General features: G+C 44.2%; 1 protein-coding gene across 2 annotated transcripts in view; it reads left to right on the top strand.

The window, feature by feature from the left end:
* The window catches only part of large1 (LARGE xylosyl- and glucuronyltransferase 1), a 106502-nt gene that overhangs the window by 21004 nt on the left and 70809 nt on the right, over positions 1-14689 (top strand). For both annotated transcript variants that reach the window (XM_080757330.1, XM_080757329.1), the window contains exon 2: positions 1987-2187. In XM_080757330.1, the coding sequence (XP_080613456.1) occupies positions 2082-2187 (106 nt within the window). In that variant the 5' untranslated portion in view covers positions 1987-2081. The remainder of the gene's footprint in view (positions 1-1986; positions 2188-14689) is intronic.

The following is a 14689-nucleotide window of genomic DNA, read 5'->3' as shown; positions in this document are numbered from 1 at the left end:
GCCTGTTCCCTAAAATGGTAGGTCATCGGAGCATGTTTCGGGCCCATGCGAGCGTTTCATGACATGCAAATCCAATAAATTGAGATGGCAGGTTAACGTTCAGATTCATATCTTATGAATTATTTACGGTCCTCGATTACTTGGGCTACTCCGGAGGCTTTCAAACCTTTAAAACGTGGCTGGCTGTAATTCTCCAGCACTCAACCCTCCCTTTGTCCTTTTTTGAGCGGCGCTAACCACTCCAACGTCTGGCTTTGTGTGTATGTCTGCCCCCCCTTACGTGGAGCATTCATTACACACCGGTGAATTGGTGTCATCACAATAAAGGCACCGCTCACTTCACACAAGTCTGATTATTATTTTTTCCTCCTTTTTTAATTAAATTTTTATCCCACGATTTTGTAACCCAGTTTTCTTTTCACCCAGTGCCAATTGTCTAATGTAATCCTGGGCGCTACACTTCCTCTGCCAACCTGGGGGGGCAGCGGACTGACCTCATGCCTCCTTCTATGCATGAGGAGTCCAAGCTGCTTCTTTTCACCTGACAGAGGGGAATTTCCCCGGCCGAGCGTAGCGCGTGGAAGGGACACGTTATTCCGACCAGTTCCTTTCCCCTCCATCAGGTGCCCCGGCTGGCCAGGGGGAGGTAGTTTTAGAGACCAGGATTACTGCATGTTTTTGTGAGGGTATCTACCCTAGGGGACACGGGGAGAACATGCAAACTCAGAAAGAATTCAAGCAAAAGAGGGTTCTTAATTGACCAGAGCCTGACCAATATAGCGGTCTGGCAGGTATATCAGCCATTGTTACTAGGGATATTAATAGTTAATCGTTAGTCGATTAATCACCGTTTTGAATTAATCAAACTTAACGGTTAACAATGAATCGTAATTAATCGTTTTCTGTGAATGTAATGCTGTCTGCGCGCGCGCATGGCCAAGGAACACACATACAAAGATGCCATTGCCTGGCCCTGTATCGTCAATGGTCAAATTCATATTTGATTAAGGAATATAATATGCCTTTTGTATTATTTCTGTATATCAGCAAAATGTAGATTTTTATGCTGGACAGGGAATTAAGATTCTTAGATTGTTACTAACCGCTTAATCGATCGATACGGTTATCAAAACTTCAAATCAATAATCAATACATTAATTAATTCAGGGCTGGCTGTGCCAGCAGGCTAAAGAGAATCAAATCAAGTAAACAAACGAAAAAAACAAAGGAAGAGGCTATTGGAGAGAACCTGATTTGGATAATTCCCATCCCTAATTGTTATTTTTTTCATGCTATATGTAGGCCTATCTGAAATTATGCAGCCAGCCTATGTGTAGGGCAGAGGGCTGTCACGATCATGACCGTTTTTAGGGAATTGTTTTTTTATTACAGGTTTAATGTTTTTTAAACCTGTAATAGATTTTTTCATTTTTTCTCTCTTTCAATCAGAGTTAAAACATTGTCTATAGCTGCTCTTGCCAGCAAGCGTTTTTACTACCCTTTTGAAGACCTATAGAATATTTTTCCCCACAACAATCCACTCACCGATCGTATAAAAAAGAGTCTTAGAGAATCCAGATACTCCGTTACATAGTTATGGGCAGTTAAATGTGGAACATTTTTATATATCCTTTAACATTATGCTAAACTGCCATGAAAAAGTTGTGATCACGCGATGTCTGGGTGTAATCTTCTTCGTCACTCAAAAGTGTATTCAAAAAATCAACGTTGCCTATCTGTGGTCTAGGCATTGGACCCCTAAAGCTGGCATTGGTTTGGCACTATAATTGACAGTACTGCAGCTGAATAGGAATGAATAGTTAACAATATTTTTTTTGCTCAGATATGTCATATCCTAATGTGTGCAGGCTGTGTACAAGGCCAGAACAGAAGCGGTTTGCGCTGAGCAGCTCAAGCCAAGGTGCGGTGGTCTATAACCTATGCTATTGTTCTGCCCCCCCACCCCCACCCTCCTCTTCCTCTCAGATAGTGCCATGCATCGACCCGGACAACAGTTGCTGCCCACATAGAGGTCACCTCGCCTCTCTTTTTCCCACCCAACACGCTTTGGCACCCAGAGGATGCTGGGAATGTGTCGTGGGCGCAGGAAGTTCCTGGCGGCGTCTCTCGCCCTGCTCTTCATCCCCGCGCTCACCTGGCTCTATCTGTCTGCCGGGAACTTTCAAGGTAAACGCACAGGGCCGTTCATGTCAAAACACATGGGAAATCTGTTTGCATCCATCATTGTCAGTTTGTGATGTTTTACATGCGTTTTGTTGATGGATTTATAATGGTTCTAAAGTTGACCCAACACAACCATGCATGCATGCACAGACACGCACACACAGGTTTCATGGAAATGATAGATACAGTAGAATGCCGGGTATATTTAGATGCATAGATGCTACAGTAGGTGTAGGTATTGTATAGATAAATATTTCTACCGGCATTTATATACAGTACATGCCAGGTTTAATATCTGTTAAGTTAGACTTGTTATGTTGTAGCACATTCGTGTTTTTTATAGCACTCTAATTCCATCCTGTTACTCCTAGCTCACACTTTGTAAGTCACGCTGGATAAGAGCATCTGCTAAATGCCTGAATTGCACATTTGTGAGAGATTTATGCTATAAAGGGGGATGAAGTTTGAGGCAGGCAGAATTTGTCATTTTGTTCAGGGTAAAAACATACTGCAAAAACAAATCATTGTAGGGTTTCATGCCCCTTTAATGATAAGTACAGTACACAACTTACCGGTATGCCATTATGGACATTCAAACAAAGGAACATCATGCATTGCGTACCATTTTTATAGTCTTTGTCATGACTCTGCCGATGATTGAACCCCGACCTCCCAGTCTCCAGGCGAACACTCTACACCACACAGCCACTGAGCTGGTAGAGTGAACACTAACTGGCTCAGGTGCCATTACCGTTTGTCACAGCATCTAGATATGGTTCCTTAGCTGAGCTAACCTGACTCCGCCAGATAGGGACAGTAGTGAGTTCCTCCTCCTACTTCCATCTGGTCTCTCTCGGGCAGAGACGATGTACTCCGAACCAGTGCTGATCGGAGCGATATGCGTCCACTATGTGGCCGCTAGAGGCGGGATCAACACGAGACTGATGACATATTGAAGCTGTGCCACAGCGCACATGTGAACAAAACTACAACTCAGAATTATTATAGAGATATCAAGTTTTTGTCCCACTGCTTCGGGTTCATCGTTTCTGCTTGAGAGAGACCAGATGCAGGTAGGAGGAAGGAGTGTGTGAACTCAATACAGACACACCGTCATGTGTGTGTGTGTGTGTGTGTGTGTGTGCACAGTGCACTCGCACAGTGTGAGTGTGTTTATCACAGCCGATGGCGTTGTGGATGAGACCTCCGACATGAGTCAGGTTATAGCTGAGCCACAATAAGCCCAATAAGAATGTTTATGACAGCATGTAGATGTGTCTCCTATCTGATGTTATGACACCAGGTTTAGCCAGCATGACTCTTTGCGTACCCTGAAAGTTTGAGCAGAACACAGACTTTTCTAGTAAACAAAGTCACCCTTTTTTCCTGCTTTTTCATCTCGAGGTGGTATATTAATGAATTACTGAGGCCTGTCCAAAGTTGATTACTTCCCCCAGACCATTTTAATGACTTTGTCTTGGAGGATTGAAATTCCGTTGCAGTGTGCCATTATTAATTATGATTAAATTGACAATTTTGACTTAGGGGGGGGGGGGGGGGTCACAGTCGCTGGAGTCCATGTACATGCGAATGAGTTCCCATAATGCAATAGTCACCAAGGTCTGCAAAGTAATTATTTGATTTGGCAGTAAACTCCTGGCAGCAGGGAGTTCTCGCTGTGGAGTGTGATAACTTGTGAAAGGCCCTGGCTTGAAGGGAGCATCCGCTATAGGTGAGCCCTGAATGTGTGAGACGGCCAGGCACACTGTCCCTACCCGTGTCTTTCACACAATCTGTCTCTCTCTCTCTCTCTCTCCTCTCTGCTGCCTCTCTCTCGTTCTTCCTACCAATTCCACTTTCTGCTCGCTTCCATTTCATCTTTTCCCTTTCACTCTGCCTTACTTTCACTCTATCTCTCAGAGAGAGGGAGAGAGGGAGGGAGAGAGACTCTCTCTCAGGGGTCTTTTGTACTCTGTCCGGATGAGCTGCACTCTGGAGCTGCCTCAGACACTGACCCTGTACTGGGAATGAGGTGTCGGGGAGGGGGAGGGACTCAAATTATGCTGCAGGATTAGATAATGACTGAATTATATTTCTTCCTGGAGAAATGCACTACTAACGTCTCCTCCTGGCCCCACTAACAAGACGCCTATTGTGCTGATGCTGTTTAACCCAACACGGTACAGCTGCAATCTCATTTGGTGTAGTTATTATTCATGCATGTTTTGTTCTTCTGTTTGGGTATACTGTATCTCAGTGGTACTGTAATGTGTTGACTCCAGTAGAAACAAGAGATGAAATCAAGTGTTGTTTTCTCTCCGATATCCCATCGCAGAAGCAGATATACAAATACATCTACATTCTACCAGCCCCCCTCGGCTATATGCCTGGGAGCTCACAGGAACACGCAGACACTAATTTCCCAACAAAAGATTCCCCTCCCTGAGTGGGAACGACTTGTCTCTTTCTCATTAATCACAACTCTTGTTCATTACTTAGCCATTCTGACCTTCTCACCCAATTAATTTTAAGTTCCTTTCAAGGCTGCAAGTTGAACCCTCTGGGCTGGCTTTCAGAACCGGAGGAGAGTCTTTCAAATGGCTAAAAAAGTGAGAGTTGGCCAGTGGCCACTCTGGGGGGGACATGCAAAGGAGAAAAAAAAACATTACCTCTGGTCGCTCAGATGTGTAAATGACTGTCTGTGTCCTCCGGATGACTTGGCTCTTTAGCCGATTAAGTACACTGGGCATCGCCAACTGGGGGATTGCTCAGTTATTAGCGAAGACTTTGTTCATCATCCAACAGACACAGAAGGATATTTCTATAACCGGGGGTGAGGGTGGGCAAAGGGGTGGCAAAATGAAGAACAGTTTAAACACTAAAGCCCTTTAAAATACTTTGGCTACTCGAAAATAACAGATGCATGAGCTCATCGTAACTCTTTCATAAATTCTCGTTTTTTTTTTGGCCAAATACAAATCAATATGAGTGTCCTTGACATGATAATGTTTGCAAACCAGTGTTCTACAAGATAGCTCTTTGGGGATCGTTTCGTGCACATTGATACTCTGGGATCGATGCGTCCGGGAGAGTCGTTGTGGAGGGACCATTGTTGTCACCCAGCTTTTTACAAGCATAGCTGCAAAGACACATGCTGACACTTGTCAGCAATGGTCGCACGGACCTTAATGGTTCCGGGCGACCATTAAGGTCTGGTAGAACAGACACACCGTCATGTGTGTGTGTGTGTGCACAGTGCACTCGCACAGTGTGAGTGTGTTTATCACGGCCGATGGCGTTGTGGATGAGACCTCCGACATGAGTCAGGCATTTGTAGTTCTGCAGTCCCACTGTAATTCAGCTGTGATACGATGGGCACAACCAGAGGATGGAAGCATTATTTCTTACACTTGGAAGTCTATTCGACTTCCATTTCATTGCATGACATCAGTAGACACACTAGTTCCTTGGATGGTTAACTTTCATGCGACCTTGTATTCGTCCCACTTCTCCGTTTGACTTAATCGCCATCGTCAGAAGAGCCACTTCACAGCGTCGGGGAAATTCCCCTGCCACTTGAGGTACACAGAACGTGACAGTTCCAGGCCTCTGTAACTCGATTTAGCCTCGTGCTACATTAATGCCTTCAAGGGAGATGAAAGTCGGTCCACTCGAGAAGTAGGAGATGACTTTTCACCTTTTCAATAAAAAAATAAAATGGAGGCTATTGTTGTGTACTACTCGTGCCACTCTCCCTTAATGTACAGTAAACGGGAACGGAGGCTGCTAGATGTCTTTTTGTTTTGAATTACTTCTTGAAATGGAGAAACCCTAGAGAGCTTTACAAGGCTGGAAGTGCCACTCGTTGGCAAGTAAAGAGCAGTGGCGTTATAGTGCAAATCTGCGTAGTCATTAAGTGGCCTGAGCAGCATGGGCGCAAGCTCCTCATTCATAACTTATTGAATACTCATGAATATGCAGGGTGTTGATTGCCCAAAGCAGAAACTGCTCCTTCTTCACATTAATTGGGACATTCATGTTTATGGAAACGTCACAATGTCACTGTAGGGAAATCCACCACCAGTGAATCATAAATGACTTTCTTCTCCGTCCCCCCACAGCCACAAAAAGCAAAACAATTTGAAAGTGAAACTGAATGGCTCACTCACTGCCAAATACAGTGAGTAAAGATCGTCAGGAGGGAAGGGCAAGTTGTCAAAATGCCAAAAAAAAAAGAGACTCAAGCGCACATTTTCACTTTGCTCTTTGCAATAATGAAAGTCCTTTTTCTGCCAGTTTCCCATAGCTTTGTTTTTATCGGCTCAACAGCATATTTGAACCAGAAACACACAATGTCATAATTATTCTTCTGGTTAAAATCTGCACCTGAGCCTATATACCCTATTCTGAACCAGAATAGGGTATATGCCATGGAAACCCCATGGGCATACAATATCACACCAAGCCTATGAATAGAAAAATACTTTGTTCATAAACAATCTTATTTCTCCCAAGTCTGACAAACAAATGTTCATGTTTGCATGTAGCAGACGGCAGGCAGTGTGTGGGATGTTTTTGCATTCCTAATACAATTCCGCCCACATGGTGTATTCGCTGCAACCCACACCTCCTTGAGGTCAGACCATATATTCTTTTGCTCAGCTTTTTATCTACACCCACTCATCTCTCTCTCTCTCTCTCTCTCTCTCTCTCTCTCTCTCTCTCCCCCCCCCCCCCCCCCCCTAACATCTGCTGGACCATTATCTAGCAACTCTGCCACTCTTTCTTTCACTTTTGGGAAAGGGAATGGGTATAAAAAAATAGTAAAGCTGAGCAAATGCAGGGCAATTGCACTGTATTTAAATTGGCCACATGGCGTCTTACGTCACGTGCCCTAAACAAACATTAAAGTCCATAGACTTGGCTGGCAAACGATTTACGACGTCATAAGTGCTCCAAACACGCGTGGTAAAATCCCATAGACTTGGCATGGTGGCGCAGTCGGTATCGCTGTCGCACCCTCACAGCTAGAAGGTCCTGCGTTTGATTCCCGCTGGGGGCACTGTGGGCGCTGGGGATGTGTTCTCTCCGCCGTGTCATCAGTGCCCATACCCTAAGTTTGTTCTCCCTGTGTCCCCCTATAGGCCCAGGGTAGGTGGTAGGTACCCTCCCTGTGTCCCCCTATAGGCCCAGGGTAGGTGGTAGGTTTGTTCTCCCTGTGTCCCCCTATAGGCCCAGGGTAGGTGGTAGGTTTGTTCTCCCTGTGTCCCCCTATAGGCCCAGGGTAGGTGGTAGGTACCCTCACAAAAGAACATGCAGTAATTCTGCTCTCTATACTGCCTGCCATTGTGTTGGCAGAGGGAGTGTAGCGACCAGGATTACTATTAGATGATTGACACCGCATGGGTGAAAAAATGGGTTACAAAATTGTGGGATAAAAAAATATAAAAAAAAGTCCAAATCAGCCGTTGTCATGGCTACCACATCGCCCTTGGCAGTCCGTCTTTGTGTGGTATCAGTTGAATGGCATATTTTCTTAGCGATTTGTCTATAGATATATATATTTTTTAGATTAATCAAATTATTGATTAACTAATTAAATGAGTAGATCGCCCAAATTCTAAGTAGTTCACACCCCATGAAGTCTCGATCTTTTTGTTTTAGTCGCATTCATAAGCCAACAATTTGAAAGGGGAGACTCAGTAGGAGACTCTTTGACTTAACACCAGTCATACAATTATTGCCTTAGGAATGTGACAAAAACAAAAAAATCTCCATGAATTCATGAGGTGTGTAATTTATATAAGCCCTATTTTTAAGCCCTATTTTTGAGGGCCGCTAGCCCCTCCTATATACAGGTTTAATGTTTGTTTTGTCTCAATGTTTGTTTTACATCATGTTGTAAGATGATAAGAGCGCCCCTCACTTCACACGGGTGTGATCTTTATACTTGACTAGGGATTGATTATTAATCAATACACAGGTATTTATACAGGTTTAATGTCACCTACTCATAGCAACATGAGTTAGACTTTAGCGTTTTGTCTTCAAACTGGCCATTCATTGTCAATGGCATTCAATGTTTGTTTACACAAACTCTCAAAGCTGGACATAGGGGGGCTCCTCAACAATACCAATTAATTCAATTTGTTTGAGTTCGATTAACTGTTGCACCCCTAATGGAACGCATGCATTCTACCATCAAGATAATGACAGATAAGAGCATGTATGCGAGTGTGTGTGTGTGCCGTCTGTTGACAGGATTGCTCAGGGAAGCGCATGGAGATTGATTGCCATACACGGCATGCGGTGTCATGATGTAATGTAGCATAAATGACTAATGTCTGCTATAGCTCTGCAAAACGACTCAGAAGCCGTCACGCACAACGCCGATCCAGCCAGTCATCTGGCTAGGGGCGAGGTCACTGACCGAGTTTGCTCTGTTGTTGTTATCACTACGCTGTGGTGGGCACCCAAATCATTCTGCCTGTGTCTTGGCCAAGATGGACAACCCCCGCTGACTCCTGCGATGAGGAATATCGTGTGTGTTTGACCTGAAAGTCTTGCCCGTTTTCGACAGCAAATGGAAGCTTTGTCCTCCATCTTGCAGCGCATGAGGCATCTTGTTTGCCTGGCTGTTACTGGGCCTTTGTTGCGTCTGGTGTATGCGGTCACATTCTCACCTAATACTTTGGTAGACTCAATGCGTATGGGCTGAGAATTTGGGATTCTTGCATATTTAATTTGCTGCGGTTTGCCTTCACACTGTCATTCGCAGCAATTGGAAACGCAGCAGGGGGGACCTTTATCAATGTACTCCATTCATACTACACAGTGAAATCTATGGTGATAAAATTACACTCATAAGGTGCATGTATCGTGCCGTCTGGGAACCCCCCCCCCTTTCTCTTTCTCTCTACGCACGCAGCCGCCACACACTGTTCTTTTGGGCATGGAGGCACAGCGCTGAGCGCACTGATATAACTCCCCATGGTCCCCACACAGTGACAGCACTCCATGTTTACGGCACGCACAGACAGACAGAATATTCTGTAGGCTATAATAGGCTACACTGCAGTGTTTTTATGTGTTTTCTTAAGCAATTGATTAATGTACACGTCCTCATTTCGATCAGGGCTTCAGTCTCCTCATTCGACCACGTCTATCCACGGTAACGGGACATCTTTGCGCTGCGTAAAATATGCCTTCTCCGTCTCCAACTGTGTTCAGCTCCTCACCCGCCACATTGTTTGCTTAATTTCCTTTATTTACTGCGGATTGCATTCACACCTGCACCGAATCGTAATCAAGTGTGATTGGAAGCGAAGCGAAACCCCCGTTTTTGCTCTGAGTAAAATGCGGTTCTTTGATACGCATTAGGATTCGAATGAGCCTTCACACCTGCCAAACGAAGTGCACTTTCTGAAAATACGCAGCAGGATTCGCTTTAATCGCAGCAAAGCTCTCTGGTGTGAATGTGACCTGAGACCGCGGGTTCACATTCAGCTTGTTGTCAGCTAGGGCTTCAACCAACTATCACTTATTTACCTATTCTATTACTTTACTTGTTTGTTGAGGGCCGCTATAGCCCCTCCTATACACAGGTTTAATGTTTGTCTTTAGTTAAAAGTTTGTTTAGTATAAACGCATTGACAATGAGTGGAAAATTATCTCGAAAAACGTTTACATCATGTCTCTTTTTTGTTAATGGCGTTTTATGTTTGTTTTACATCACCATTACATCACCTAATCAACATGAGTTATACACTTTAATATATTAGCGCCCCTCACTTCACACGGGTGTGGATTTTATTAATCGGATAATCTCAACTTGGGGTCCAGGAGGAGGTTCCCCCAAAGCGGGGAAAAAAAGGAACACAAGGTTACTTTGGCCAAAAATAGAATCTACAAGCGCAATCATGAGCTTGTAGGACAGCTATTTTTGGTGAAGATATTGTAGACGGGGAAAAAAGTGGTTTCACGTACAGAGACAGCTCGGGGTCCAGTGTATGACGAAGGACAATTTCACAATGACGTTAAATCTCTGCGATATGATTATCGTGGATGGGTATCCGGTGGCGTGCTCCTTGGCAGGTGATTCATGCTGCCTGTCAGGTGAGCATCTGCTGTCACATGACGGATGTTTCGCCGTCGCTCGACAGATGTCACCGCGGCGAGCGGGGAGGACGTACGGTACGGACGACGGGGATGGGGGGGGGGGGGGGGCTTTGCAGCCGGCGGCAATTAATTCCGCCATACATGAATGCCTTTACGAGCACGGCGTCCAAATAGCCGGTGAATCACCCTCAGTCCAGGGGGACCTGTGCGTGTCCCCCCCGTATTTGGCTAAGAGGTAGGGATGTTAACCCATTCTGGGCGGGACCCTTTTTGGTGTTTTAAGCATTACGTTATACTTTAGCTATTGAAAAATAGCAAGCTCATAGCACAGCACAGAGTGCCGCGCTACGAGCTTGTAGATCTGCTATTTTTGAAAGATTGTGCCGCAAATCTTTGAATATATTCTTTCAGAGCGAAAGTTTTAAACTCAAATATTTGCTTCTGGGGGGGTCCCTGGAACAACATATTTTCAGATTGAGATCCGCGGCCAAATACTGATAATTATGGGGGTCCTTGACATGATAAAGGTTGAGCAAACACTTGACATAGAAACATATGTTTTACAGGAAAATGTTAGGATTCAGAAGACACTTTTTTAGAATCGTCCTCAGGTCTAATTGTGTTAAGGACAGCAGCGAGGCTATCAGCTCTCATTATCACCAGGACCCTGATGTGAGTGTGACGTGCCTCGGCCAACACACTAGTTTCCATCACCTCGGCCGTGCACATATGCAAATTGAGACGGTTCCATGTCGTTAGGCCCCAGTGTGGCAGTGTGGGCTGGTTTTACAGGATACAGAATTCACACAGCGTGTGCAGTGCATGAGAACGTTTAAAGGCAAGGCTCAAATGACTGGAACGTGTTACTATACGGTATATTCAGATTATAGTCATTTTATACAGTATATTCATATTATAGTCCTTTTAATAGAGCAAGACCTTCTTTTTTCTCTTTCCTGGTTGACTATACTGTATCCGCACTCATTTTTTTCCTCAGCTGTTGTTACTACTCTATGTATTTATTATTAGTGTGGCAACCAGACTATTGTTATTGTGACACCTTTTTTCCCCTCCGGAGTAATCGAATAATCAAATCGAGTAATCGAATCGAACTTCCGTTGTGATTGGCCGAGCTTTGCATAACGTTTGTAGACTAGTAACTAAATTGGCAGTTGGTTACGTAACGAATCTATGTTTTACAGTTGTTTGTAAAGACATGAGTTACATTGAAGACCAAACTATTCAAGCGTTATAGAAGTTTTCAAATTAGGGAGGGGCCTCTGTAAGCGACTGCAGCAACCACACTTTGCAACTTTTCAAACATTGTGACTTTTCTAGTTGTAGTTATTATTATTATTGATTCAATTGATCTAGTGCTGCACCCCTAAAGAATACATTATAGATTACATTGACACCAGTGTTGATTTTGTCGACTAAAACTATGATGAAAGAATGTCCGACTACCTTTTTTCACTGACGGAAACTACATAAAAACTAAGCTGCGGTGACTAAAACTACGACTAAATATACTGACAATTTCATCAACGGATAAAAGCTAGACGAATTTGTTAGGGACGAACTAGTGAAGAAGAGATCCAGTAGAACTGAAAGACAAGTCATTTTATGTTTGGTTGCGCTCGAGTGTTGCGCTCTGACAAATGGCCAATCTACAAGCTCACAACGCGTCGCGCCGAGACACGTTGTGAGCTTGCAGATCGGCTATTTTCAGCATGCAATCAAGCGTAAAATCCGGCATTACGCCGGACGCCATTACGGAGCCCTGAGGGACTCTGCTCAACAACGTAATGGGGTTTAAGTGGTTAAAAGCTGCTTGCGTGACAAATACCTGAAATGCCAGATGAATTGGCTTTGTGTTTTGGGCTGAGCAAAAAGACCAGGTGCTGCATCTATCTGCCCGCCCCTGCAGACGCCATATGCAATCTGCGAGCGGCACAAACAAACGGCCGCTCAGCCCAGTTCAGTGGGATTAGGCCCAGCAAATCCACTCAGCAAATTAATTATAGCTTGGATAAAATGGAGTCCAGAAGGTGCTTTAGTTCTAAGGGGTGGGGGATTTAGCAGAGGTTTGTGTGTGTGTGTCTGTTGCTTTTAATTTATACTGTGACTGAAAACAAAACGGCGACACTTCATTTAGACCGACACCCCACAGCGGTCGGTAAACAAACAGAGCCAAGGTCAATTGAAAGATTGGAACAGGCTCGATAGCACTGCTCCAATTCACACTCGACTCGGGATTGGAAAGATATAAAAGTTTTCATTCTGTTGGATTATTTTTCTTCTCCCCCCCCACCTTTACCTTGTGTTGCAATAGGGTGCCTACCTCCTCTGCTTTGGAACAATTTATGCGCTAGAGCCAGACAATACATCATTGTTTGCCGCTTAGAACATTATCGTCGACTATTGTCAATTGACTATATGCAGAATGCGTCCATCTTGCCAGCAATGTGGTAACTAGTTGCAATTTCCCATTGACACTTGACAGCCCATTCATCCAAACAGGAAAGTCCTATTTGATTGTATTAAACATTGTCAAACTCACCAACATTGCAGCTGTACGAAAAGCTTGAATTATCCTCTTTCTATCTGCATATAAGTGTTTGTTTCATAAAAATCCACTGTAGATACGTTATGAGCTATACTTCCTGGTGATTTGTTTTTCTAAGTGTTGGAGTGTTGGAAGTGCTCGTTGGATATCTGCGTACCACCTGTTTTAAATTTCCACATAATGCAGGAGGCAGATGGACGCTGCTTCACTGATAACGAGCGCTTCCAGACGGACTCTGGCTTTCAGACATGACGTCATGTGGCAGCCAAGTCTATGGACTTTTTTAATGTTGGCTTTAAGCAGTGACGTCATGTGGCAGCCACAGTGGGCCCCTCTCACTTCACATGAGTGATTTTTGAGGGGATTCCCTGAAGAAGACCTCCTACTCCTAGGTCGAAACGTTGGATTCTTGTCAATAAATATACAGCATCGTGGCGTGTGCAGCCTTTTTCTTATTTTTACTTGTTTACTGCCTTAAGCCAGCACCTCACCAACACTGGTGTGCGCCCTTTCCTGTTTTTTCTACCTGATTTTTGAGGGGCGCTAATGCTATAGCCCCTCTTCTATTCAGCTATAGTGTAGATTTCGTCTTAGACAAACATTAAATTCCCATTGACAATGAATGGAGAATGTACGTCATATGTGAACATGAACAAGCAAATCGACATGTTACGACATGATGATGTACGATGATAACGGCGCACTTCACTTTTGGTGTGTAAGTGTAACCCAAATTCTGTCCAAACACAAACATTAAATGCCATTGACAATAAATGGACAGTTTTGAGTGTTCGTGTAAACACAAACATTGCGTAACAAAAACATTGAAGAAGAAGGTGAGGACGCGAATGCTAATTGGCCGGAATGAGATGATGTACGATAAGATCGCCCCTCACTTCACACAGGTGCGCTTTTTTTAAGACTATGAAAATTGGGATCGGCATCGAACCCAAAGCTCTGCTATCGGTCGACCTATAGTGTGCTCTGCTATCGGTCGGCCTATAGTGTCAGTGCCGCTGTTACATAATATATAAACGACCCGAGGCCCGCACAGCGCCGGGTGCCCTTTTCGCCGCCACTTCCCTGACAGTGCACATTCCTCTTGTGCTGACCTCCTGGGCCAAAGGAGGACGACGGGGCGGGCGGGGGTCCCTAGGGTTGGGGGTGGGAGAAAGGGGTCTGCTTGTTGATGATGGATGGCGTCACGCAGGAAAACGATCCATCTCCCACCAGCTGATCAATACGTGTATTAGCAGGTATAACGTCCCTGGGTATGATCCCCATGCAGCTACCATGTTCAGAGTTCTCCTACCATGCAGTGTTATTGTTTTGGCAGCACATTTTGATTTTAGTTGTTTTATAGTCATAGTCTCTTGAACAGTTTTCATTTAGTTTTAGTGTCATTTTGGAATGTCTTAGTGTTAATCTAGTTTTAGTCGTCAAAAATGTATTTTGTCGGGCCTTGATGCCGTCGTAAGGACTGTTTTTACACTTGAAAATATTGCAACCAAGTGTAAAATGACTTACAGTCTACTGGATCTCTTGTCCACTAGTCCCTTCCTAACATTTTAGTCTATTTTTTATTTGTTGACAATTGTCAGTATATTTAGTTTTAGTCAGCATAGCTTAGTTTTCATTTAGTTTCCATTTAGTTTTCGTCAGTGGAAAAAGGTTGTCGACGAACATTTTTCGTCTTAGTTTTAGTCGACGAAGTCAACACATGCCTTCCTTTCTTCCCACACAATCTTCCCCTCATGCTGGGTTTCTTTTGTAGCTACTGCTTCTTCATAGGGCCTTGTAGTTGTCCTTAGGGAGATGATG

This window comes from Protomyctophum bolini, assembly GCF_963924005.1.
Source record: "Protomyctophum bolini genome assembly, chromosome: 23".
Taxonomy (NCBI): domain Eukaryota; kingdom Metazoa; phylum Chordata; class Actinopteri; order Myctophiformes; family Myctophidae; genus Protomyctophum; species Protomyctophum bolini.
Note: the sequence above shows the minus strand (reverse complement) of the source record. Positions and strands in the feature narration are given on the sequence as shown.